Source organism: Panonychus citri, unplaced genomic scaffold (assembly GCF_014898815.1).
Source record: "Panonychus citri isolate SS breed McGregor unplaced genomic scaffold, ASM1489881v1 Contig00139, whole genome shotgun sequence".
Taxonomy (NCBI): Eukaryota; Metazoa; Arthropoda; class Arachnida; order Trombidiformes; family Tetranychidae; genus Panonychus; species Panonychus citri.
Window position 1 is genome coordinate 1,219,470 of NW_026515544.1, and position 26,497 is coordinate 1,245,966.

The 26,497-nt window shown below is 31.0% G+C and overlaps 6 protein-coding genes and 1 long non-coding RNA gene across 11 annotated transcripts; 3 read left to right on the forward strand and 4 right to left on the reverse strand.

Moving 5' to 3' along the window:
* The first annotated feature begins 475 nt into the window (after window positions 1-475).
* Window positions 476-7,095, forward strand: LOC128394397 (troponin I-like). 3 transcript variants are annotated; one of them, XM_053354721.1, is made up of 8 exons: window positions 493-634; window positions 948-1,021; window positions 4,349-4,384; window positions 4,484-4,612; window positions 4,687-4,810; window positions 4,904-5,004; window positions 6,310-6,589; window positions 6,673-6,846. In XM_053354721.1, the coding sequence occupies exons 3-7, from the start codon at window positions 4,373-4,375 to the stop codon at window positions 6,538-6,540; spliced, it is 597 nt and encodes a 198-aa protein (XP_053210696.1). In that variant the 5' UTR covers window positions 493-634; window positions 948-1,021; window positions 4,349-4,372; the 3' UTR covers window positions 6,541-6,589; window positions 6,673-6,846. The 3 variants fall into 3 exon arrangements, with proteins under 3 accessions (XP_053210697.1, XP_053210695.1, XP_053210696.1); XM_053354722.1 differs by lacking the exon at window positions 6,673-6,846 and adding an exon at window positions 6,856-7,095 and having other exon boundaries at window positions 476-1,021; XM_053354720.1 differs by having other exon boundaries at window positions 490-1,021.
* Window positions 1,713-6,091, reverse strand: LOC128394401 (uncharacterized). The gene is made up of 4 exons (XR_008326357.1): window positions 5,047-6,091; window positions 4,462-4,949; window positions 2,169-2,662; window positions 1,713-2,069 (listed from the first exon to the last, which is right to left on the reverse strand). It is a non-coding gene; the product is annotated as an uncharacterized LOC128394401 (long non-coding RNA).
* A 145-nt stretch (window positions 7,096-7,240) lies between the features above and the next one.
* Window positions 7,241-8,648, forward strand: LOC128394399 (putative ferric-chelate reductase 1). Its single transcript, XM_053354723.1, has 2 exons — window positions 7,241-8,188; window positions 8,265-8,648. The coding sequence occupies exons 1-2, from the start codon at window positions 7,972-7,974 to the stop codon at window positions 8,546-8,548; spliced, it is 501 nt and encodes a 166-aa protein (XP_053210698.1). The 5' UTR covers window positions 7,241-7,971; the 3' UTR covers window positions 8,549-8,648.
* Window positions 8,649-8,857: 209 nt separating this feature from the next.
* Window positions 8,858-11,810, reverse strand: LOC128394395 (FERM domain-containing protein 8-like). The gene is made up of 3 exons (XM_053354718.1): window positions 9,935-11,810; window positions 9,321-9,591; window positions 8,858-9,241 (listed from the first exon to the last, which is right to left on the reverse strand). Exons 1-3 carry the CDS (start codon window positions 10,955-10,957, stop codon window positions 9,177-9,179), a joined length of 1,359 nt encoding a protein of 452 aa, XP_053210693.1. The 5' UTR covers window positions 10,958-11,810; the 3' UTR covers window positions 8,858-9,176.
* A 141-nt stretch (window positions 11,811-11,951) lies between these two features.
* LOC128394400 (39S ribosomal protein L23, mitochondrial-like) lies at window positions 11,952-13,136 on the reverse strand. Its single transcript, XM_053354724.1, has 3 exons — window positions 12,905-13,136; window positions 12,644-12,785; window positions 11,952-12,555 (listed from the first exon to the last, which is right to left on the reverse strand). Exons 2-3 carry the CDS (start codon window positions 12,778-12,780, stop codon window positions 12,234-12,236), a joined length of 459 nt encoding a protein of 152 aa, XP_053210699.1. The 5' UTR covers window positions 12,781-12,785; window positions 12,905-13,136; the 3' UTR covers window positions 11,952-12,233.
* Window positions 13,137-13,461: 325 nt separating this feature from the next.
* Window positions 13,462-18,127, forward strand: LOC128394394 (dipeptidyl peptidase 9-like). Of its 3 annotated transcripts, none has more exons than XM_053354717.1 (4): window positions 13,462-13,772; window positions 13,963-15,669; window positions 15,912-17,794; window positions 17,889-18,127. In XM_053354717.1, exons 2-4 carry the CDS (start codon window positions 13,965-13,967, stop codon window positions 18,009-18,011), a joined length of 3,711 nt encoding a protein of 1,236 aa, XP_053210692.1. In that variant the 5' UTR covers window positions 13,462-13,772; window positions 13,963-13,964; the 3' UTR covers window positions 18,012-18,127. The 3 variants fall into 3 exon arrangements, with proteins under 3 accessions (XP_053210692.1, XP_053210690.1, XP_053210691.1); XM_053354716.1 differs by having other exon boundaries at window positions 13,463-13,807; XM_053354715.1 differs by having other exon boundaries at window positions 13,462-15,669.
* Window positions 18,128-18,476: 349 nt separating this feature from the next.
* On the reverse strand, window positions 18,477-19,852 carry LOC128394396 (methionyl-tRNA formyltransferase, mitochondrial-like). Its single transcript, XM_053354719.1, has 2 exons — window positions 19,456-19,852; window positions 18,477-19,379 (listed from the first exon to the last, which is right to left on the reverse strand). The coding sequence occupies exons 1-2, from the start codon at window positions 19,657-19,659 to the stop codon at window positions 18,519-18,521; spliced, it is 1,065 nt and encodes a 354-aa protein (XP_053210694.1). The 5' UTR covers window positions 19,660-19,852; the 3' UTR covers window positions 18,477-18,518.
* Window positions 19,853-26,497: the final 6,645 nt, after the last annotated feature.

Consider the following 26,497-nt stretch of genomic DNA (forward strand, 5'->3'; position numbering starts at 1 on the left):
TATTAAACCCATGAAACAGAGTCAAAGATACATGTTTAGATGATACCAAAAGATGCTAAGGATGCTAAAGAGATTAAGATGATGAAAGTAAAGATACAGTGAGAGAGATGAAAATGAGGGGAAAAAGTAGTGAGATTTTTTGGTGAAAAAAAGATGACAATTTAAAGAGAAACAAGATGAAGCAGAGAGAGAGAGAGAGAGAGAGAGAGAGATTGCACACGCCAACTATTCGTATTCATCTTCATCTTTTCATCATCAACATTCTCAGAACTTTCTCATTTTCCCCATGAAATGATGAAGATAATGATATAAATATGAAAGAAAATAACGCAAACTCTCATCATCCGCCTTCATCTTCTTCCTTTCAATGTAATATCAATTTCGTGTGAGGCGTTATCATTGCGACGAGTTTGTGCTAACTGAATGGGTTCGGACCCATGAAGATAAGGAAGATAAGAGAAAGAGAAAGTGAGGGGCTCACAGAAGATCATGTAGAAAGAGAGACAGAGAGGAAGATAGAGGGAGAGAGTAAATTGTATCATCTGAGAGCCGAGTGTGTACTCCAACATATAATATATTCATTTGGATTTCCAATCGATCAGAAAATTTTTATTGATCTACTGCCAATCACAAAGTTAGTCAAACAAATCAATTTACATTTTGTTTTCTTTTTGTTTCTAAGACTTCCTCTTTCTTATCATCCTTATCATCTCTCTCTCTCTCTCTCTTTCTTATCTCCATCTTCATCAGCATCTTCTTCATCCTCATCATCTTTTCTCTTTCTTTTCTTTTTTTCTTCCCTTTTGTTTACCTTTTGTTTTTTTTGCCTCGTTTTTTTTTTCACCAATTGTATTGATCAATAGTTAATTGTTGACTTTAACTTTTTTTTTGATTGTGATTTACTTATTGCGCCTAATTTATCAATTATTTCAACTTAACCGTGACAGTGACCTTAATTGAAGGTAAAGTGTCAATTTAAATCGTCCAATTGTCATCACAATTTAATTTATTTCATTAATTGGTAAGTTTATTATTCATTTAAACAAAGTTTTTCTTTCTTTCCTTAATGTTTAATTGTTCACAAAATGATTCGTATCAGTTAATTGGTTGAGATTCACAATTGTGAACACTTGATTCAACAATTAAGGTTGATTAGTTAATAATAATTCCTAATTTGTTTCATTTTCGTATCTTGATAATCAACAATTTAATAGATGATTATGATTTCACATTTTCAGTTCAACAATTAACGATTAATAATTACAAATGATTCAGTTCAATATTTAAGATTATAAAATCAAAATTGTCAATTTTAATCATTACATTAAATTTAATTGCACCAACAAACATCAAACTATGGTTCAAATTACCTTGACCAGACACAATTATAATTACAATTAAAGCTTAATATTAAATTGTAACTTAAATTGTTTACTTAAACACTTTTCAATAACTATTTACGTAAATGATTAGCTGGAATAAATAAATAAATTGTAAATCATCAATCGATAAGATTAACAATTTACTAATCATGAATGAAAATTTACAAAATAAAAGAGCAATTAACTATTAATTGTTTGCTATAAATGAAACAAAAAATAAATTGTTTATCATTTTTGATGAGTTGAGGTTTTGATTGTTATCATATTAAATTTCATTTCAACAGTTAAAATGAAACAATTAAATCTAATTAATCTTATTACACAAGATGATTGTTGATTAAGTTATGGTTTAATGATTGTAATAGTTAATTGTTGTCTAGTTATTATAATGCTTGTTAATCCTGTTGACTGATTGTTTATTTGTCTACGCCTCATTGTTTACAATGGAAGCATAAAAAAGTTTCCATGAAAATGAGACAGAAACTGATTTCTTGCCAATCTGACAAATATCAGAATTTTCAGAATTTTCAGAATCTTGAGAAGTTGATGAAGATGATGAGGATGTGAAGAGAAAAAAAACCAAGAAGGTGATGATGAAGAAAAGAAAAAGATGAGAGAAAATCTTCTTGTTCATCTTATCATTTCTCTCCATCTTCATTTTGTGAAAGAAAAAAGTTTCTTTGATTGCTGGAAGAGAAAAATATCCAAAGAATGATTAGATTTTGTTTCTTTCCACAATTTAATTAATTATTTTTTCTCCCTTCTATGTGTATATGATTAACATACCTGACAGAGTTTCTGACACCAATGGTGACAATTAACTTCTTTTTCCTTCTAATCATTTAGACAACTTATATACTCTGATATCTACCATATACCATGTATGAAAATCCATTAATTGTTACACTTTGTTGTTGATTGTTGAGATTCGGTAACACTTTGACTTTGTGAGATGATGATGATTATCTGGATTATCATTTGCTTTTTTAGGTTATCCAGAGATTCAGGTTATGAATTATGAATGAGATAAATGAGTTTGAATTTTTGAGAATAACAAAAATACTCAGAACTTTTTTGTTCGACTCGAATCTCATTTACATGTAACATTTTCATTATTTTGGCTCATTTAAGGTTTTTATGGTTCCTTTTGATATGTACATGTGTATGTATTTATGGAATCCAGAATCAGAATGGATTAGTTTTCACTGGTTAATTTTAAATCCTAAATTTGATTGTAATCCTGTTCCTTTTTTTTTGCTTGATTATTTCGTCGTTTTCATCTGTAAATGTAGAAAAAGATTACTATTAGAAAGATTTTGATTGTATTATTAATTGTTGGTATAAGTTACAGATTAGAAACAATTTAAGTGTCAAATCTCATTGGAAAATAAAAACTGATTTACAAATTAAATTGTTAAGCGTGTTGATTGATTTGAAGTGTTAGTTTCAAACAAATAAATTATTACATGTTTATCTTATATCATCATGTAGTAAATTAAATTGTAATCATCTAATGGTGATAAGTATGATAGATATTAACAGCAATTAATCATTGTTATCATGGTTAACAATAATATCCTAATATTAGTAGTTGTTGATTTGGTAACGAAACAAATCAAGTGTAAAAAAGGAAAAACAAATTTAGGTTAACATGGAAAATCAATTGCTAATTGTCAATAGTAATTAAAATTGTCATCATCATACTCTAGTTAAATCAAGGATTAATTAAATTGCTATATTAGAATTGAAGAGATTTTACTTTTTCACAAGAAAATTGCGTTAATTGTGATTTAGGAAAAAGAGGAAAGTTAAACGTTTAAAGAAAAAAGGAAGAGTAAAGTTGCCAAAATCAATTGATTGTATTGATTAACTGATTTAGTTTGTCGATTTGTTTTAATTCTAATTGTAAAAATAAACCTTTCATCAATCTTCTAATGATGATGATGTTTGACGCTCTAATTACTTAATTTAGTTTCTCTAATTTAACTCAATGATAATCATTCTAACAAGAAAAATAGACAATCCAATGATTCTGATAATCACAACAATCAATCAGTAATTAAAATGATATTGAACAACAATTTCATCTTTCTAAATAATACAATTAAGGATAAGATATGATCACATGGAAAATCAATTGATATTTAAATGGGACAATTTAAACGTAATCATTATTAGGTAAACTCTCAATTAGCAATCTAATTGTTGAGAATTAGATTAAGATTGATCATAGTATTTATAGTTAGTATATTATTCATAATTATGGAGAAAAATTAACTTGTAAGAATAAATTAATTCATCTATTCATTTATTTACTTGCCAAGTTTTTTTTTTCTTACCACTTATTATTATATTTCGGTGAGAGTTGTTAATATTAATTGTTATTAGTTAATTTGGATCAAGTACAAGAAAAAAAGTGGATAATTGAATTGGGAAATTGGTTCAAGATTATGATTCCCTAACTAATTTAACTTTTCATTTTACCAATTATTACAATTGATTGAGTAAAATTATTTCAACAATTGTTATTGATTGGAAAAGGAAAAGATTTCATATTAGATTAGGTGGATAAGTCTAATTGATTGTGTTATAGTTTTGGGATTAAAAACTTACAATGATTTGTTAATGAGGGTGATGATTAGATGGAGAGTGTTAATTATTAGTAGAGTTTGACCTGGAATGAGTTGGTGATTTAAGAGATTAATACAGACTATCAATCACTATTGAAAGAAGATTTAAATTTCTTCTTCAAGTAAATTGATATAATCTATTGATCTGATAATCAGTATAATCGATACAGAATTAACCTAATTGACATTGAGTTAACTTGGTATTGATAGTGGATAATAGAGAGAATTGTAAACAAAATGAAATAGATTAGTTACAATTTGGATAAAACATTGATTGATTAACTGGAGAAAATATTGAATCAATTGTTTGCTAATGATTATATTTTCTTTTCACAGTTTTACCTGATTTTGTAAATCAAAATGGAAAGTGAGGTAAATATAATAACCAATATTTTCAGCTAATTTCTTAGATTGTTCCTATATATATTTCTAAGAGTTAATTGTTCTACCTTGATAACTGTTAATTGTTAGGATGAACGTTACAGGCGAGAAGACAAGGAGAGGAAGAAGGCAGAAGTACGAAGACGGTTGGAAGAACAGGCAAAAGCTGCCAAAGGAAAAAGAGGATTTCTAACACCAGATAGAAAGAAAAAATTAAGGGTAAGAGAGAGAGAACGAAAGAGATAAATCAATTGTTTCAATGGTGATGCTGATTAAATTTGGTCTTCTCTTAGGCATTATTAAGACGCAAAGCTGCCGAAGAATTGAAACGAGAACAAGAAAGAAAAGCCCAAGAAAGAAAACGAGTAATTCGTGAGAGAACAGGCCAACCAAAGCATATTGATGCAAGAAACGATGGTAACACAAATCTTTTCATGATGGAACATTTGATTCCTCCAATTCCTAGTGTTTAACCAGTAACATTCTTTTCTCTATTTTTTCCTGAATCAGCTGAATTGATTAAAATCTGTAAAGAGTATCACAAACGAATAACATCCTTGTCCGATGCCAATTATGATGTAGAAGTTGAAGTAAAAAGAAAAGATATCATGGTAAGTGAATGTTTTTTTTTATTCTAAAAAGAATTTACTCACCATGGAAAATTCCACATTCCACAACATGGTAACCAATTAACAGTGAAAAACCAAAGTCAGTCAATTGTTCAAAGAATCAACCAAAAAGAATAGAATAGAATTTGTAATCCAAGACAAAGACAATATTATAGAAAATGGAAAACAAGTCAACAGATTAAATCATCGCCATTAATGTTTATAGGGGAGAAGAAAGAAAGTCTTTTTTATGATCCATGACATGGATTCCATGTTAATTTATATTAGTGTCTCACAGACAATTGATTGTTTGGCATTGATTCAAGATCAATTTTGATTACGATTATAATCAATTGATATCCTTTTCATACAAGGTTTATTACACTTAAAATCGTCAAGTGGTTAATCAGTTCATTATATTGACACTTTGAATAGATGAAGAGACACAGAACAAAAACAGACAATTTAGAATAAAATCTTTTCCACTTTGATTGAAAACTAAGGAACCACCAAATTCCCAGTTAGATAATAAAACAATATAACCGACAATTAGAATATAAAATGAGATCAAAATAGATTAACTTTTAATCCGAAGATCAATCAACAGATTAACATTAATGATTCATTTTGCCGGTAAAAGAAAATGGAATCAGTGAGTAGACTATTCAAGAGATGGCGACACTGTTTTCGAAAAAAATTTTTTTGTTTTTCTCAAAAAGAGAAAAAAATTAATTAAATTTTTTTTGTTTCTTTTCATTTTTATCCTCATCTTTTTTTCCTCTCCGTGAGTTTTTAACATGTGAAGGTTACAACAAGTTAGAAATTTTTGGCATAACTTGCACTGGTTGCTTGTTTCTTTTCTCTAACATCTTTTTACTCATTGGCAATAATTTGGATGAATAGAGAGTAAGGCAAGAACCGTTAAGTTATGTTTCTGCCTTAAAGTGTTCTGTATGTGATTCATTTGGAAAAAATTTCCCACTCTTTTTCATTATTAATTAGATGATTTACTTTTTCTTCCATCTTACATCTTTCAACAATCCAGTTAATATTGATTTTCTATTCTATCACCACTTATAAGGTGATTGTCTATTTGTCTTCTTGTTCATCTCTATTTCCGAGTCAATTCATCATAACCTGAGAGAGACACTTTTTTGTTGCTACCGTTTTTTTTTCTTCCTCTCTCTTGATTTCTAAAACTCTCTCTCTCTCTCTACTTGATTGCTCTATGGTGATGATAACCTGAGATTCTACTTTGGAATTTTTTGTTTCACATAACTAATCTTGGTTTTCTTTTTTACTTCTCAGCTTCAAGAATTGAATGCCCAAGTCTGTGACTTACGAGGTAAATTTATCAAACCTACATTGAAAAAAGTATCCAAATATGAACAGAAATTGGAGCGGATGAGAGAAGTGGCTCAAAAGGCTGCCATGGATTTCCGAGGAACTTTGAAAAAGGTCAAATCTGGAGTATTCAATTTCACCGATACGGATACAGAAACTACTAAGAAACCTGAAAAATCTGAAGAGGAAATATAAATCTAAGATGTTCATTTTCGTCATCGTCCTTTTTTTGGTCAAAACAAATGTAAGAACAATTAACCTTTCAACTACTGACCAGACTAATTAATAACTGTTTATTTCTCTTTTACCGAAATGGTCACTTTACAGTAACACCCTTTTTTCGGACAAACATCATTTTCTGATTTCATGATCTTATTCTCTTTCCCTTACCTTTCAATCTCCTTTTTCCTTCTATTACTTTTCCTCTCACTTGTTTCTTTTTCTTTCCTTATTCTTTTTCCTCTACCATACAAAATTCAACAACAACGAAAAAAAAACAAACATTAATAGATCACTAAACGATTATATAAACACAACAACATTGATTATGATTGAACTGTTTTAATTAAAACAATAACCTGGGTCTTTTCATGAAGAAGACAAGGAATCAAGGCAAACCAAATGACAACCAAATTAATACTCAAACAAATTGAATACTAATCTCTAAATAATCCAAAGGCTAATCAAATGAACCAGTGAACATCCCATTAATCAAGGTGAACAATTAAATCAGCTAACCAACCAGTTTAATCTTAATTCGAAAAGCGTATTCTTCCGGAATCAAAGTGTTGTAATTGAATTAAATGTTGATTGTATCTCGAAGTAAACGAGTTCATAAAGTCTGTTGATGACAAGAAATTTTGAGGACAAACAATCAGCGACCAGTTATCCCAATTAAAACTTATTCTCATCAATCAATTAACCAAATTAACAGGAAAAAAATGATAATATCCAAAAACAATAAGTTCACCTTGTTTGTTACGAAATCAAGAGAGAGAGAAAACAAAATTAACTACAATTAACGATTCCCCTTAATCACTATCATTAGATTGTGTCAACTGAATGAAGGTCAATGCATCGACTGTGAACAATGTTAACAATCAACAAATTGTCAATCATCTCGTAATGAAATAACTGTTTACATCCGGAAATCGGTAAGAAAACTTTAATTCCAAGGTTAATTGTTAAGTTAAACAATCATAAGGACAGAGAAAATTAAACAGTAAATGATCAACCGGAAAGACAGAAATTGTAAATTTTAGCTAAATTGTTTACGATTTAACTTTATTAGTAAAACTGTGGCGTGATAACAATCAGTCGATAAGAGAAATTAAATTTAATTCTAATCAGGTCAATTCTAAAACTGTCCAATGTAACCATTAACGCCGTTAACGTCAACGAACGTTGATTAACACAAACTAACTAATACTTGATTAACCGGACTGATTTAAATCATCGTATTAATTTTTGTTTTTCATTAAGTGAATTAATTGTGAACAACAATCAAGAAAATAAATATTTATCAACGTCAAGTTTTCAGTTTGACTTTGATTACCTTTAATTGCTGATCGTTAACGATCATAAAGTGAACTCTTCTTTTCATTAAGTTGATTGTGAACAACGAAAATGTTGACCAGCGGATTTAATTGTTTACCAATTTGCTTGTTAATTGTTACAATTTGGTATCTGCCTAATTGCCAATGTTGGCCAAGCGGTGCTCCGGAAAACGCTTGTGCCACTTTGAGTCCAGGTCACGGCGCTAATCAAGGTAAACCAGGATCGAGCTCGCCCTATGTGATTACCCAATCGCACTCTGATTACAAACCTGGTGAAAGTGTTCAAGGTAATTATTGTTTTATTATCATGTGAGAGTTAATCATCTACAATCATCAGTTAATTGTTGTTTATTCAATTTTCAGTTGTCATCAAATCGGCTGATCCTCATTCATTCAGAGGGATGTTAATTCAAGCCTATGATCCGACTACTGGTCAAACTGTTGGTAAATTTCAATCTGGTCGAGGGCTGAAAACAATTGATTCATGTTCATCGGTCAGTCATTCTGATCGACGAGGTAAAAGGTCAGCAACTTTGATCTGGGATGCGCCAGCCAATGGTCAATCAGGTAAAGTTTTATTCAGAGGGACAGTTGTACAAAGATACAGTGAATTTTATGAAGGAATTGAATCAACTATTTCTCCTTAATTGCAACTATTAACTAGTATAATCCAATTAATCTATTAATTGTTTACCTTGTTATCTCTGTCAATTGAACAATAAAATTTCAAATCCTTTGAAAAGTTAATCGTTTAATCGTATCTTTTAATTACTTGTTACTCGATCTGAGTTATCGATATTAAGATAATCTGATTATAACAAGAGATTACCTTCAAATGACCTTCGAAAATGTTACCAATAACCTTGACCTTTCGATGTCAATATCCACCGAAGTCTCAATTCTCTAGGACTAAAAGTTTCGTGCGATCGACAATGAAATGACCTTAAATTAGCCAATTATTTAAAAATGTAATCCGATTGATTTAATTGTTCATTTTAGTTGTTGATTGTTTACAAAATTGTCGGTAAATTTAGGCCTGGACTTAAACAAGATGGACGTGATGATCCGTCAAGAAAAGTCCATTTGAGTTAATGATTTTCATGTAAAAATTGAATCAAGATTCGTAATTAAATGAAGACAATCAATTTGAAAAATCAATCAAGTTGAAATGATAAATTATTTACATTTAAAGCTTAATGAACAATTGGTTGATTGATTAACAATTTAGATTTTTGTGATTCTTTTTCACTTTGGTGGTTACGATTTACTTTACATTTATTTTCCAGAGTTAATTGTTGGTTGATTTCTTATGAAAATTGATTGTTGATGATCAAGATTAACTGTTGAGAAAATGAGGAAAGGATTAAAAGTTAATGGAATCGTAGTTTTAAAATGAATCGCAAGGAAATTTCAACTTACAATTAAGATCATTTTTACTGGTGTTTAATTGCTGGTAGATTAATTGTCCTGATTGATTGTCATTAAAAGCATTTAAAAGTGTATTGATTAAATATGCTTGTGGTGATATAACTTTGATTATGTTTTTCTTGTAATCGTTTCGAGACCAGAAATAAAAAAATATCGATGGCAATTCAATTGATTGATTACGATGATGATTAGTTGATTGTTCATTAGCTGCTAATGATAATTCCCATTTGAATTTACTGAAATCCAGAGTGATTATCAATCTCTATTAATTGTTATACAAATAAAAATACAAACAATTAACAATCGATATTAAGACATAGAGACAATTAAAATTTAGATAAATTCACTGAAAACAATCATTGTCATTGTTATCACAATCAACTGATTGTATATTCAATTATATGGGTCATCAGAATTGTATTAATTTATAATAATATTTCACAACAATTAATCCCGACAACAACCTTCAGGCTAATTAGTAGACTCAAAACCGGAAGCATAGTTAATTATTGACTAAGCGAAATCAACAATTAACTAATATACTTTGTCGCTCAAGATATTGCATTTAATTATCAAAACAATTAAATGGTAAACAATTTACTTACACTGTGTTTCTCATCAATTATATGAACTCCTATCGGATTAATTGCAATCCAAACTTGAACCAATCGATTACTAATTAAGGCAATTAACTTTTTACTCGACCTTTCAATTAGCCCATGAAAATAAGCTGATCCATAATAAGGTAAAGGCCAACACAATTGTAAATAATTCCGATACAATTGAGTTTTGTTAATTATTGGTCCTAATCGTCGGTAATAGTTGATGATTTTTGATTCTAATGAAGATGATTGAGTAAATGTCGATGTGATCGAGTTAATTGTTGACCATTTGGTTGAAGTTATCACTGGTCGATGATTAGAACCAAACAACTGGGTTATAATTGATTTCAAGTATTTCGATGTGTGTAATTTAGGGTTAAATGGGCCAATTTCAATCGCCGTTTGAATGGCCGCTAATTGTTCAAAAGTATCGACGGGATAACGGCCATCGAGCACATTGACCTTCGCCTCCTCGTACAGTAATTGAAGCACATCGGGATCGGTTGTTTTCATTTCGTCTCGTTTTTGGGTGAAAATATTTCGTTGGAAACTAACGATTGGCTCACAATTAACCGATGAACAATTAATTGCTCCGTTACCCGAACCATGATCAAAGTAACTCTCTTTGGTGTAACCATATTTAGATGATAAACTTTCCCAATGTTTAAGCACTTTGATCGGTCGGTGAAGAGGTTTTAATTGTAATTCCAAGGTGGGAGATGTAATCCAAAGGGTGAAAAATTTAATCAAATCATCTTGACCTTTGGTTGGATATCTGTTGGTCACTCGATCGGATGAATTAGTCTTTGGTAATATATTGGTGATGGATGATGAATGTTGATTGATTGGTGATTTAATTGTTCCCGTTGTTGTTGATCGAGGTGTAAACCAAGTATCAATCACTTTATTAACAAGTTCCTGGGTTGTTGCAGCTTCTGATGCTGACACACAAATACCAATACGGTTCATTAAAAAAACACACAATTCATCAATTGATGACAAATTTTGTGTCTCCAATTCATTCATAATTAGTTGATTGTCCTCTTAATTCAACCTACTAATCAAATTGACCTTTCACTTATCACATAGATCTACAAATAAAAGTATCACATTGTTTTCTCATTGATCTTGATGTTTGACTTTTTTCTGTCACAATCAAATGAAAATGTTGATCACTGATTGTTGATGTTGTTGCTAAATTGTCATGATAATTGTTGAATATGATTCCTGATGGTTAACTGGTTCAAATGATGATTCTGTCTGATAATAATCAACGAGTAGAGAGAATGAAAAATTATAATTTAGAAAAAAATTTTCTTCTCATTGATTGTTAAAGTTTCTTCAAGGGTAATTGGTGAATTTAACGAAAAGTGATTAACGATCATGATTAAATGATGATGATGATTAGTTTTAGAATGATTAACTTTGTTGACACTTTTTTTTTGCTTTTGTTTGGTTTGGTTTTTTACGGCTTTAGATTATTGATTGTGATTCCTTAATTGTTGATATTCGCGTTCAACCATCATGTTGATGGTTTTAGTTAATCGCTCCACTGATTGTTAAAATATTACAACAATTTAAAACTTGTTCATCACTGATTAACTAACTGGTTAATTTTTAAGGATGACACTAAACGAGTTGATTACTTTTTCATGTTAACAGTTAATTAATCAATTATATACCTTGTAGACAACGGGAATAATGATTGTTATTATCGTGATAAATTTAATCACCAATAATGATATTGATTAACTTGATTTTTTTAGTTAAATTGTCACAAAACAATATAACCTTTTCACTTTCACCTTTTATCATTGTGTCATCATTTCTGTTTTCCTCTTTGATTGTTATAATTAACAGTTTTCATTTTTACAATCTTATTCAAGCGATTGACTTGATTCTTACTTGGTTCATCTTAATCAACTTAATTAACTGTCTAAAACCTGACAGTCCAAGTTTAAGGAGTGGTTACAATTAACCAAATTGACATAATTAAATGGATTAATCATCACAATTTAAATCAAGGTTATTGTCCTTGGTATTCAGTTAAAGTTGATTAAGATTGTCAAGGTATAATTGTGTTTGTCTACAATAACTATTAGGATCATTTCCCTAATCACTTTACAATTAGTTAGAGTTACACAAGTTTAATGACTTGTAGTTGTTTGTATCAATTATATTAAGACTTAAATATATATTGACATGGGTTGTGGTGGATAAATACACACAACTACAAATCGGTGTTACTAACTATGAACAATCAAAGGTGAGCCTCGTTAATTATTAGGATAACTATTTGATACTAGAAACTAAACCAGGTTGGTGCTTGATGGCGATCCCAATTTTTCCTTCTTATTTTATTGGCTTCCTTTTCCATTTGTTTCTTGTAATTGACAAATTCAGCATCTTCCTCGACAATCTTTTTCTCTGGAAATAGATTAGGCCAATTAAACTCTTTGTCCTTTGGTAATGAAACATAAGCTATTCGGTAATCATCTTCTTTCACTAGATAGTTTTTTCCAATGGCTCTTTTCCTATCTCCCCATCTAACAGTCGATTGAACAGAAACAACAGGTAACTTGTAAATCTTTTCCAAATAATTTCTAACATCAAAATCATTCATTCTAAAAAGAAAAGGATCAACAAAGAGAATAGAAATTAGTACTCATATTGTAATAGTAAAAAAAAAGAAAAACTATTCAATGTACTTACTGAACAGGGACTCGAAAAGTAACCACATTTTTAGGATCACCTTCTTTTGGTTTAAGTAATTTCATCCAAAAATTAGGTAAATATATTCTTAATTGTGGATTACCTTTAACATACATTGGATAATATCTGAAAGACATGATGACTAAAAAGAGAAAATGAAAAAAAGAAAAAAAATCAAATGTTGTGATAGTAAAGGTAATTAAGAGAAGTAAATCAGGTAACATGTTCTACATTAGAAATAGAAACGCTAAATCAACTTACCTTAATTTAATTAGCTAATTGGATGGAACAATTAAAGTGAAAATTAAGAATTGTGATAATCAAAACAATGAAAACATGAGAAAAATTTTCAGAATAGAAAACATATGATTCCAGTCACGTGATTATTTCTTTTTCTATTCTTAATCAATGTGAAGAATCAGCAAACAGAAGTTACTATTGAATTACCTTTCGATTAACATAATTCTTCATCGACTTCATTATCCAACTAATTAATTAACTACCAACAACTCAAACAATTACAATTAAGAAAAGAATTAATTTTAATTAGACTTAGAGTGACATCTCTTGAGTAGAAAAAGAAACTTTCTCATGTCAACAATTTATTTCTCATTTAATTGTAAACAAAGTAACAAAGTGATTATCAGTTGATTGATTGATTATTTTCGTTAATTTGATTAATTTTACAGTTCCACTTTTCCTTTAATTTAAATGTAATTTGAGAGAAATTTATTCACATCAAATTAACTTTTTATTCTGTTCTATTAGCGCCATCTATATGTAGAGTAGAATATTAACCGAGAAGATTTTGATTTGAGAAGAAAAAAAATTCTAATGATCAGAATTGTAATCATAAGTGTTTTTGTTTAATTCTAATTGAAGGTTAATTTTTTTCGTGATCCGTTTTTGTTTTTATCTAAATTGTGTTGTTAATTGCTTGCTAATTCTAATTCTTTGATTTCTTTTGTTTAATTCTCTCAGTGTGTGGATGTAGAATTTTTTCTTCTATCTCATTTTCTCTCTTTCTCTCTCTCTCTCAGTCTCTTTTTCTCATTTTCTCTTCTTTTTATGTCTCTAAACATTAATATTGTTGTTTTTTTTTTTATATTAATGGCCTAAAAAAAGAAAGGTAAAAGAGGGAAACAAGTTAACAATATAACAATTGTAAGATAAGAAGTATTTCTGTGATCATATATACAGATCATCATCATCACCATCATCCACATTAACAACAACATTGTTTTTATTGTTCTCTTTTCTTTTTCTTTCTCTCCTTTCTTTTCTAAAATCATTTTTTTCTCTCACCATGATGGATAAAGCTATGGAGAAGAAAATTGATAGACGTTTTCCATCTTCACCTTCATCACCAGCCTCATCTTCATCCCTACACTCGGAGTCAATGAAACCTGGAGAGGAAGAGGAGAGAGAAGGTTTTTCCAATTCAACAATGATCAAAATGAACTCTTCAACAATTGAAACCCCGGTGACCATTGAAGATTTGATTCCTTCTTCAGTTTCATCTTCATCATCTTCTTCATTACCCTCTTGGGGTTTCTCTTTACCCCAATTTCCCGAGTTACCCAAATTTCCCAGTAACCCGTTACCTTCAGTGATTACACAAAATCTTCAAGGTATTCGGGGCTATTTCCCTTCGAATTTAAATTTACCCAATTTTTCTTCTGCCATGACTTCTATTCCCATGTCATCAGTTATTTCCTCTTTTCCCTCTATGCCATCAATGCCCTCAATTCCATCAATGGTTTCTTCAGCAATTAGTGGTGTCTCCTTTCAACAACCCACCCCAATAAAAACATGGTCTCAATTAAAAGATTCAGTTCGTCGGGCCCATCGTAAATTATTTGAAATCAGTGGCAGAGTCCCATTCGCATTCAATTTTGCTCAACTAAATCAAGGTAACACTGTGATTGGAACCCGAATTTATTTCCTCTGCTCTATGCTTAATGGTTCAGAGATTACTCTCTATTATTGTGATATCTTTGAAAATAATGGTACTAATAATTGTGTTAAAACTGAATCAACCTCTTCTCAATCATCTCTTGACTCTGATATGGATGCAATATCTTCAATTAAACAATCTTCTGAGCCCAAAGAGGAATCTAATGGTACAAGTTTCGCAATAAAATTATCAAACTCTGAAAACACTTCAAAATCAAATGACAATCCTACAATTAAAGGTGCCCATAAGAATAAGTATATCTCAATTGAAGATGAAACAGATAATCCTGATGATGATGATGATCAAGATGAAGAAGAGGAAGCAGATGATGAGAACGATGAAGATGAAGAAGAGGAAGAAGATGATGATGGTATGCCCATCGTTGATGATGAAGAAACTATTGAAAATAATAGTTATGGTGATTCCAATCAAGGGAAACCAACCAATCTATTAAGAAACTTTGAATGGAAACCATTAATTGATTTAAACATGAAAAATTGTCTCCCCGTGGAAACTAATTTAGATTCATCATCTAACAATTACCAAGAAAAATTACAATTAGAAAGAAAACGAATCATGTTCAATGGAATTACCTCTTACGAGTATGAATCTAATTGTAAACGTTTCGTATTTACCTCAAATGGTCATCTATTTTATTTTGATGATAATGGTTCACCTCCTTATCATCCCATACGAGTTAACTCAAATAGTAAATCAGCCAAAATTAACCCTGCTATTTGTCCTACTAATCCTGATTTGATAGCATTCTTTTCGGACAATGATGTTTGGGTGACCCACATAAAAACTGGTCAAGAACTCCGGTTAACAAATACCAAGTACAATGCCACTCGAAGAGCTCTTTCAGCCGGTTATCCGTGTTATGTGATACAAGAGGAGTTTCGTCGATATACCGGATTCTGGTGGAGACCCGGTCACTCTAAATCCACCGGTGAATCAACCAAATTAGAGTATAACATTTTATACGAAGAGGTTGATGAAAGTGCTGTTGATTTAATGCATTTACCAACATCAACAGGAATCGTTGAACAATACAGATTTCCTCGACCAGGTAAATAAATAATTTATTACAATTACCTGTTGATTGACATGTTTGGCTTTAGTTAAATTGCATCTGCTAACTTTTTTTTTTCTTGCTGTTTGCTTGTTGCCTTTTGATATTATTCATTGCATTTCCTTTTTTTTTTATTTAATTATATAATACATGTATTGATTGTCTTTTACTCTTTCTCTTTCTTTCACTATCTTCTCTCTTTGTTTTTCTATTTTGATGAAAACAATTTATTTCTTTAGGAGGATCTAATGCTTCATCAGACTTGAAATTAGCAAGTTTCAAGTTTGACGAGTCAACCCAATCACTGAGCGATTCAATGAGTGGACCTGTTCCTGGATTACAGTCTCTCTACTCGATTTATCCGCACTTTGAATACTTGGTGAGATGTGGTTGGCACTCTCGTGACACTGTTTGGGTTCAACTTCTCAATCGTCAACAAAAACATCTAGTCTTGGGTTTATTCAGTTTGAGTAAATCTTTTCCAGCTCAAATACTCCTTCGAGAAGATAATAGTCCATATTGGGTCAATGTTCATGATTTTATCTATTTCCTACCTTCGAATGCTGGTAATAATAATCATCATCACTCTAGTTATCAGCAACAATCAAATAAAGAAGAGGTAACATTGAGACCAGGTAGTGAAGTTAATTTTTTTTGGATCTCAGAACGAACCGGATTTCGCCATATTAACTTAATTAAAGTGCAATTAGTGGCTGATGAAGAAGATATGAGAAGTAAAATTGCAAAAAAGGAGCATCTCCAAAGGGATATTAGTGGAAATGGTACTGCAAGTGAATCAAATAATAACATGGAAGTGGAAGATAAAAATGATTCAAGTCCGAACCATGAAAATGATCTCATTGGTTCTGATCTCCAGTCATTGCTTTTAGAAAGGAAACAATTAACCTCAGGTGAATGGGAAGTGAATAATAAGGAAATTTGGATTGATGAAAGGAACGAGATTGTCTATTTTGTGGGTCTCAAAGATACACCTTTGGAACGTCATCTTTATCGTGTCTCTTATCGAGATGATTGTAAACGAATCCAACGACTCACCGAATTGGGTTTTTCTCACACCTTGATAACATTTAATCCCAACTGTGATCTCTATGTAAACATACAGAGTAATATCTCTATCCCTCCGTTTGGTTTTGTCCATAAAAAAGTCAACTCATCGTCTTCATTTTCATCACCATCATCATCACCTTCCTCATCCCAATTACCCAATCACTTTGGTCAATCAAACTCATCGCCAGCAACCGGGATAACATCAAATTCAATTGACACAATGTACTTCAAGAAACTTGGTTTCATACTCAACAATTCATCTCACAATTGGAACATATCTATGGATTCCAGTTGCTCCTCTTCAGATGCACCATCAACTTCAACAATCATGGTTGACAATGAATCGGCCGACAATGTTTCCGGTATGTCGAAACCTGAACTACTCACTTACCGATTAAAAAGCTCTGGTGACATTGTTTATGGACTGGTTTTCAAACCTGAATTCATGGAGTCCGATGTTAAATATCCTTGTGTTGTCGATATTTATGGTGGACCTGAAGTTCAGGTTGTAACGAATGCTTTTAAATCAACCCGACTGGTTCGTCGTCATTTACTAGCCGGAGAGGGATATGTTGTGGTTGCCATTGATGGTCGAGGTTCACATAATCGAGGTGCTAAATTTGAGGGACACATTCAAGGTCGAATTGGTCAGGTTGAAATAGCCGATCAAGTTGAAGTTCTTGAATGGTTAGCCGAAACCACTGGTTACATTGACATGTCCCGTGTGGCAATTCATGGTTGGTCTTATGGTGGTTATTTATCCTTAATGGGTCTCGCTCAGAGACCTGACATATTTAGAATAGCGATCGCTGGTGCTCCGGTAACCAATTGGTCTCTCTACGATACAGGGTACACCGAACGGTACCTTGACACCCCGTACGCTAATCAAGCTGCCTATGCAAAAGGGAATGTACTTAATTTAGCCAAAAATTTTCCTGATGAAGAAAACCGTCTTCTTCTAGTCCATGGGTTAATGGACGAAAACGTTCATTTTATACATACCATGCAATTGATTACAGCCTTAATTAAAGCTGGTAAACCTTATCAAATTCAGGTAAATTAAAAGAGACAAAGAAAAATTAGATTTTCCTTATCTTACAATAACAATGATAATTAATTATACTTATTTTTCCTCAATTATCAAAAAGGTTTTCCCATCTGAGAGACATTCTCTTCGTAAAGCTCCTTCCTGTGAACATAATGAGACTCAACTACTATTCTTCCTGGAACAGCATCTGAAACAATTCAGTACAAAGCTCATCAATTTATGAGATTATAAAAAAATTCGCTAATCTCTGATACACACACACACAATTTTTTTCCATCCATGGAACTTGATCATTCATGTGATTCCTGTTAATCATTAAAAACTCACACTAAACATAAACACTCATATATGTTAACCATGATTCTTTGGATTTAATTGGAATCTACAGTTGAATTGATATTTAACTATTATCGTTGATTGAAAATCAACAATCAACTATTACAATTATAATACTTGAAAGGTGTTTTTCTGTATTTTAACCAACTCTTCATCTAAATTTGTTTCAACTGATCATTTTGATTTTCTACAATCAAGCAGAATTGAACACATGACACAATTTGAATAGGATGATGATTATTATGTGTGAGTTGCACAATCAAATGACAGTTGAAAGTAACATTTTCAAGTACTAAATTGTTTGTTTTGAGAAACAAGAAATAAGAGTAAAGAGAAATCAAGACTTTGTATAAAAAAAACAAAACACTTTTACCAAAAAGGATTAATTGTTTGATTATTTTCTGTTATTCGATATAATCAAAGGTTGTTTTTGTTTACTAACAAAACCATTTTTAAAGTCTAAGGCAGTCATTTTTCCATAATTTTTCAAAGCTAATTGTCTAAATGTTACCCATTTGTTGTCTTTACACTTGAAACAGATTCCATTTAATCGAGGATTGAACATCACTAATCCTGGTTTATCGTGATGAATACAACCAAATACAAGTCTTTCGAGTTTATCCCAATCGAGTTTAACTGTATCTCTATAATCAACCATCTCCATTAGGATTAAAGGTGACCCATTAATCCAGTCACAATAAATTGGAATGAAGCTATCATAGGCACGATAGATTTTATCGATAGTACAACTTGTCATAGTTTCCCAGTCAATGTAACCATCACATTTTTTAAGTTTCGTTGCATAAGAAACGCCATCAGTTGATTGTTCAGTAGAATTGGATAAATAATATTCAATGTTTGTCAAACATTTCATCAATAATGAGCTTCCAATTTCAGCTAAATTGTGATATAAATCGATTGATTTAGTTGATTCACTTATTGCAACTCGTTCTTGAGATAATATTTTCCCAATGTCAAATTTTTTTGGTTCAATTGTAACAACACTAACACCAGTTTCTTGGTCACCATTTAAAACTGCTCTCTGAATCGGTGTAGATCCACGATACTTAGGTAATAGACTAGGGTGAACATTTATCATACCATATTTACAGTTTCGTATTGATGGACTATCAATTAATTGTCCAAAAGAAACAACAACACCCAAATCATATGTATCAGGTTTTAATCTGCACGGCCAATGATGAACCATTAATCCTTTGTTTTTAGCAAATTGACTGACATGATTACGATCATTCTGAGGAGAGCAGAAGAACAATGAGATGAAGATGGAACGATGAATATAACAATAGTTAAACAATTAAAATTCTTACCTTTGTTACAACTTCCAATCTATTAATGGTCAACTCAGATGATGGCGAATCAACAAGATGATGTGAAAGCTTTTCCAAACTTGACAAACTAAAGGCATCTGAACCATAGAAAACAATTGAAAGTGATGACTGACACCTTCGTAAATTATTAACAATTAAACATTTTCGCTTGAACATAGAAAAAATTAGAAGATAATTTACCATTTAAATTATCAAAATAAAAGAAAAACAAAAATGAGTCAAAATTTCCATAGCAACCAGACACATTTTCCTCCAAAGAGTAACAGTAAACGACCAGACAACAACCTGGAAATAGCTCATTCACATGAACTCGCTATTTTCACGGAATTTTTATTCAGAACGAACCGGATTTCGAAATATTAACTTAATTAAAGTGTAATAAGTGGCTGATGAGGAAGATGTGAGAAGTAAAATTGAAAAAAAGGGATAAGGGATATTAGCAGAAATGGTACTGCAAGAGAATCAAATAATAACATGGAAGTGGAAGATAAAAATAATTCAAGTACAATTAAGGAATCACAATTAATAATTTAAAGCCGTGAAAAGAAGTGCCAACAAAGTTAATCATTGAAAAACTAATCATCATCATCATTTAATCATGACGTTAATCACTTTTTGTTAAATTCAACAGTTACGAGGACAATCAACTAATTATGAATGAATTGGAGACACAAAATTTGTCATCAATTGATGAATTGTGAATTTTTTAATGAACCGTATTGGTATTTGTGTGTCAGCATCAGAAGCTGCAACAACCCAGGAACTTGTTAACAAAGTGATTGATACTTGGTTTACACCTCGATCAACAACAACGGGAACAATTAAATCACCAATCAATCAACATTCATCATCCATCACCAATATATTACCAAAGACTAATTCATCCGATCGAGTGACCAACAGATATCCAACCAAAGGTCAAGATGATTTGATTAAATTTTTCACCCTTTGGATTACATCTCCCACCTTGGAATTACAATTAAAACCTCTTCACCGACCGATCAAAGTGCTTAAACATTGGGAAAGTTTATCATCTAAATATGGTTACACCAAAGAGAGTTACTTTGATCATGGTTCGGGTAACGGAGCAATTAATTGTTCATCGGTTAATTGTGAGCCAATCGTTAGTTTCCAACGAAATATTTTCACCCAATATTTTCTTTATACAAAGCTAGACTAGCATAATCAAAGAAAATAATTAATTTTTAATTATTAATTAAGGAAACATTCTCCTACAAGGAACTTCTTTATCACCTGTACTATTTCGCATAGGTATTAATGACATTTTGAAAAATTCAATCAGCATAATCTTCAGATATTCTCATATACTGATGATATACTTGTTTTTGCGACTCAACTATTATATTCAAAATTCGGGGCAAAATCGAACCAGCATTACGAGCTATTGTTGTGACAATTAACTTTGATAAATGTCAAACGCTCCAAGAAAAGCAAAAATTAAAAGAAGTAAATTGCTAGGATTTGAGATATTTGAAGGAAAAAGTAACGGTCGAATCTGTCAATTGAAATTAGATAGACCTAAATTTAGAATTAATTACATTAAATTATTAACAATAGAAAAATTTAGAATTGACTATGAAAGTTTTTAGTCACAATCTATGCTTCATATAGGAGTTTCTTCGTTTAGAAACAATAACAATTATCAAGAAACAATTAAAACGTTAATCATTTATAGTGGATGTATCTCCTCGTTGCCAGTTAGGCTGGAATCTGTTCAGCACAACCATTTGTCGATGCTCTACATGTGCCTGAATAAAATTACCTTTATTCTTTTTAAGTCGAGATTGACAATTTTCACCTGACCAAGAAGGATGATATGAATTAAAATCGCCCATAATAAGCATGAAAACATCTTTGAGATGAGTATCACGTAAAGAGAATATGGAATTAATGGTGGATTGAAAATCATCATCACTTAATTTACTCTGATTTGGTGACAGATAAGCCAAGACAACTAACAGTATGAAATTACATCAAAGAGTTTTAATCGCAATCCAATGAGAGTTCACTTTATGATTTGCTCTAAACTCGAATCAGTCACTATCTCGACAAAGCAAAGCACAACAAGTATTGTCAAGCGAATTTATCACATTTTGTTGATAACAATTGGAGTAAACTTCACGACTAGCGACTTAAGTAAAACATCCAATGTCACTTAATTCGCTTTCACATCGATTGTAGAATAACTCAGTGGCTCGACCAATACGAGCACAATTACCATATAAAATATCCAGAGGGTTAATTATTTTCATCATCGTTAAACAGAAATCAATTCAGTTACTAAAACATTTAAAAACGAAAGCCCATTTAAATGTAAATTTATTTTATTGCCGCGCCTTCCGCTAGGGTGACTTTAAAATGAATATGTTGGCAAATGAAATTATTGGCAACTACTCGTCTCCTAACCAGAGACGAGTTAAAAATAAAGATGAAGATGAAGATGGAGATGGAGATACTAATTATTAAAATACCATGTAAACAAAATGTATCAGTAGTTGGGACGAATTTCTCCATATCATCATGTTAAAAGTGAATAAAGTGTTGATAAAATAAAAGGTGATAATTAAATTGAATAATATTTAAAGATTAGTTCAACAAATGGTCCGACGAGCTGGATACGGTGAATGTTTCTTGAGTTCGTGATAAGTTTACATTTTCTGTGTCCATCAATTATAATTATCAATCAAAATTTTGCAAATTGTGCTACTCTCTTTCAATTTAACTTCAATTGCTAAATTACCTACATTTCAGTGTTTCTTTTCTGTTATACATAATATTAATCATCTATTCAATATTCATATATTCAATACAATTAATCTATAGAAAATTAATAAATATTATATCAAATTTGATCTAATAAGCATCTATGCAACTGAATGAACGTAATTCTGAATCGGTTCAATAATTTGAATAAAAGGATAAGTAAAAATGATTTCTATAAGTGACAAACTCGCAAAAAATATGACTAGCTAAAAAATGTGTTCAAACGTTAAAATAATGAATATGAATTCAATCATTTTAAGATTCACCGATAAATCAATCTCTATTCAATCACTTCATTTCAATTTGTTGTTAGTTTTGCAGTATAAATAATCCCTTAATATTGAATCGAAAGATTCGATGTTCACCTTAAATATTAACTAATCACTATAAACAATAACAATTATTATACAATAATTTAACTTAAACCTTCAATGTTGTTAACGGGAAGAGGGACTGAATGGTTACAATGAATGAATACCATGTATTACAATAATACCGAAGGCGATCATGATCAGTATCATGATCACCTTCTAGAACATTCTAATTATCTAATAATCGATAAAATATCGTGATAATCATAGATGACCATGAATATCATGGTAATCATCATGGTAACGTTCTAGACGATAAACAATAAACTACTAATCAATAATTTTGTTACAATATCGATTAATTTATAAGCACAATATTTGCATGCAATGAGCACATCGAATGCGATAAAAACACCAATACAATATTAGCAATACTTTATATTAACCTTTACATATTCAGAGTTACAATATACTTGATTATGTTCAGAAATTATAAACTGAAGAACATCTTCAGGTACATCAAATTTTATAACATTAAATAAAGCAGCCAATTAACATGCACGAGCTTTTTCCAATATTTTCCCTTGTTCATCGAATTTACCGTTGATTTCGTCCTCAATTCCCGAAAAAAATACGCATATTTCATCAGTAATTGATTGCCTTTGATCTTACCTTCGATCTTTTCCTTGACCGATTTAGAAGCAGGTCGTTTCAATGTTTTCTTCAGCGTCAATATTTGATCAATGGCAATACCTACCACCTTGACGAAGTTATCATTTTTATCCTTTAACACCTCTGAAGTCATCTTTTGTTTACTATTAGAAAGCAGAAAACAGCTAATACAACTAATAAACATTACATAACATATAATATAGTAACATCAAGAATGTTAATTTACAAATACAGTAAATTCTTGCTAAGGGAATACTCGGTAAGGGAATATTTTGTTACGCCATCTATTGGTTCAAACTATTTTCTATGGACAAATTTAATTGACCAACATTAATTAACGGAAAAAAAGAGTCAAATCAATAGGTGGCAGCATCAAAATAAAATATGCCCTTAGCAAGGTTTTACTGTAATTCGTTCAAATAACAAATTTTCTCAAAATTTTCATAAACCAAGTTAGAATGAGAAATTGTAATAAGATCTCCATTAACTTGATTATCACATAATTAATTATATTAAAACTAGAATGAGGTATATAAAATTCCCATGGATCCATCGGCCACGTAATTTAAAAAGCCACCAATAGCGCAATGAGTTGGATAAGGAGGAGGCGACTGTTGCCACGACAACCAGTCCACAAGGTGCCATCTCCTACGTTCTAATACCAAATTCCTAGTAATCAATAAAACTAATTAATTAAGTCGAGAAGCTAACTTATCGATATTAGCTCCCATTTGATTTATCTCCTGCACCAGCTCATCCATTGAGTTACCCTAGCTCTGATAACCTCTATCACTAGCTCATCGATGAGTAATTTCAGCTCTTTGTGCCCTTTGGAGTAAATCATGAACCGAGTTTATCTCAACCTGGGCGAAGTATTGTGATATCTCAGGTTTTATTCCTCTTATGATTAACCTTATGATCTTTCTTTCGTCCATCTGAACGTTGACTCTTTTACATAATTTTATTTGTTGCAATATAAAAGACAAAATTGACTGATTTTCCAATTGTTTTCCTCGATACAATTGACTTTCCAACAATTGTACATAATTTGGATTAATCATATCTCCAAGCAACATATTTTTCATGGTACTGTATTCAGCAACATTTTTATTTTTGACATAAGATAAGTACCAAAGTTTAATCGTACCAGTGATAAACATTGGGAATCGTTGAATTCGAACATTATCATCCCAACCAACGGCCATCGTTTCGAACTCGAAATTCTTAAACCATTACCATATCTTGACCATTGTCACCACTCAGTCGATAAACATTCAGATTTTGCTCAAGTGAAAGGTTATTTTGAAGAATAGACATTTTTTTCTCTAACATTCAAATTCTACAATTTATATTATTTCAACAATTACCTTTTGATTTTTTATACCTTTGATGTTAACTGATCTCAACAAAAAAAATCAATTGATAAATACTTCGTACCTCAACTTGCTCTTCAAGCTGTTAAAAGGTACTAGGTATTACCAATATGATGAAAACTATTCATTCCAATATAAAGACTTACCAAATTTTATTACAGCTATTTAAATAATTCGAATTCTCGAAACTTGAAGATCACAATAAACAATTCGATCAGCATGGGATCCTGCCTGGGTCGCCAAATGATTCAAAAGATTCGATGTTCACCTTAAATATTAACTAATCACTATAAACAATAACAATTATTATACAATAAGGAGAAGGGTCGCCGAATTTTAGTTTTGAGTTAAGAGTTGAAATTTTGTGTATTTGTAGGGCCACAAATATGAAGTCCAAATATATTTATTTTTTCCTGATCTGATCAGTAGTTTTCGAGAAAATCGAGTTCGAAGTTAAAACTTCATGTCACTTTTTCTAAGCAACTATAAGTTTTTAGATCATGAAATTTTTATTTTATCGACAACTTTTCATGCCCTTACAGAAAATCAAATTTGTTTTGCTAAAAAAATATCAAAGTGCTCCGGTCACAATTCCGTTGTATTCAAATAAATGGACGGCGATTAGTCCCAAGTGCCGAGAATGATCTGAAACTTATTTTTGAGACTATCCTAGCATGGGTTAACATGGTTGATCAAGCACTTTTTTCGTTTGATCAACAGTTTTACCGGAATGAGAGAGTGGCCTTTGACCTTCGAGGCCTAATATCTCCGAAACTACAATACTTAGAGATGTCTAAATAAGTCGAATCGCTGTCATTTAACCAAGGCTATCAGAAGCAATAGTTTTTTGGCCTTAAAAAGTGATGGTCTAGCTTAGACTAAAGTTAATTAAAAGTTATACTACACTCAAGTTATAAACACCCAAATGTTTTATGCTTGCTCCAATGAAATATTATTTCATCAAACATTGTCAAACTATTTATAGCAAAAGTGACTGTATTTTAAGGCCAAAAAACTATTGCTCCTGATAGCCTTGGTTAAATGACAGCGATTCGACTTATTTAGACATCTCTAAGTATTGTAGTTTCGGAGATATTAGGCCTCGAAGGTCAAAGGCCACTCTCTCATTCCGGTAAAACTGTTGATCAAACGAAAAAAGTGCTTGATCAACCATGTTAACCCATGCTAGGATAGTCTCAAAAATAAGTTTCAGATCATTCTCGGCACTTGGGACTAATCGCCGTCCATTTATTTGAATACAACGGAATTGTGACCGGAGCACTTTGATATTTTTTTAGCAAAACAAATTTGATTTTCTGTAAGGGCATGAAAAGTTGTCGATAAAATAAAAATTTCATGATCTAAAAACTTATAGTTGCTTAGAAAAAGTGACATGAAGTTTTAACTTCGAACTCGATTTTCTCGAAAACTACTGATCAGATCAGGAAAAAATAAATATATTTGGACTTCATATTTGTGGCCCTACAAATACACAAAATTTCAACTCTTAACTCAAAACTAAAATTCGGCGACCCTTCTCCTTTAACTTAAACCTTTAATGTTGATAAAGGGAAGAGGGACTGAATGGTTACAATGAATAAACACCATGTATTACAATAATACCGAAGGTGATCATGATCAGTATCATGATCAACTTCTAGAACATTCTAATTATCTAATAATCGATAAAATATCGTGATAATCATAGATGACCATGAATATCATGGTAATCATCATGGTAACGTCCAAGACGATAAACAATAAACTACTCATCAATAATTTTGTTACAATATAATTAATTTAATAATTAATAATATTTCACTTTGATCAAACTAACCAAAAATAATCCACGAAATCATTATATTCACTGAGTTGCGAAAA

Coding starts and splice junctions, on each gene's coding strand:
- LOC128394397 (XM_053354722.1), top strand. Junction 4,811..4,903: donor TATTGATGCAAGAAACGATG/GTAACACAAATC, acceptor TTCCTGAATCAG/CTGAATTGATTAAAATCTGT. Junction 5,005..6,309: donor TAAAAAGAAAAGATATCATG/GTAAGTGAATGT, acceptor TTTACTTCTCAG/CTTCAAGAATTGAATGCCCA.
- LOC128394399 (XM_053354723.1), top strand. CDS start 7,972: ATGTTGACCAGCGGATTTAATTGTTTACCAATTTGCTTGTTAATTGTT. Junction 8,189..8,264: donor ACCTGGTGAAAGTGTTCAAG/GTAATTATTGTT, acceptor TTCAATTTTCAG/TTGTCATCAAATCGGCTGAT.
- LOC128394395 (XM_053354718.1), bottom strand. CDS start 10,957: ATGAATGAATTGGAGACACAAAATTTGTCATCAATTGATGAATTGTGT. Junction 9,592..9,934: donor TAATTGATGAGAAACACAGT/GTAAGTAAATTG, acceptor AACAATTAATAG/AGATTGATAATCACTCTGGA. Junction 9,242..9,320: donor CAGTAAAAATGATCTTAATT/GTAAGTTGAAAT, acceptor TTTTCTCAACAG/TTAATCTTGATCATCAACAA.
- LOC128394400 (XM_053354724.1), bottom strand. CDS start 12,780: ATGTCTTTCAGATATTATCCAATGTATGTTAAAGGTAATCCACAATTA. Junction 12,556..12,643: donor ACTTTTCGAGTCCCTGTTCA/GTAAGTACATTG, acceptor TTTTCTTTTTAG/AATGAATGATTTTGATGTTA.
- LOC128394394 (XM_053354715.1), top strand. CDS start 13,950: ATGATGGATAAAGCTATGGAGAAGAAAATTGATAGACGTTTTCCATCT. Junction 15,670..15,911: donor ATACAGATTTCCTCGACCAG/GTAAATAAATAA, acceptor TTATTTCTTTAG/GAGGATCTAATGCTTCATCA. Junction 17,795..17,888: donor GTAAACCTTATCAAATTCAG/GTAAATTAAAAG, acceptor ATTATCAAAAAG/GTTTTCCCATCTGAGAGACA.
- LOC128394396 (XM_053354719.1), bottom strand. CDS start 19,659: ATGGTAAATTATCTTCTAATTTTTTCTATGTTCAAGCGAAAATGTTTA. Junction 19,380..19,455: donor GATTGGAAGTTGTAACAAAG/GTAAGAATTTTA, acceptor TGCTCTCCTCAG/AATGATCGTAATCATGTCAG.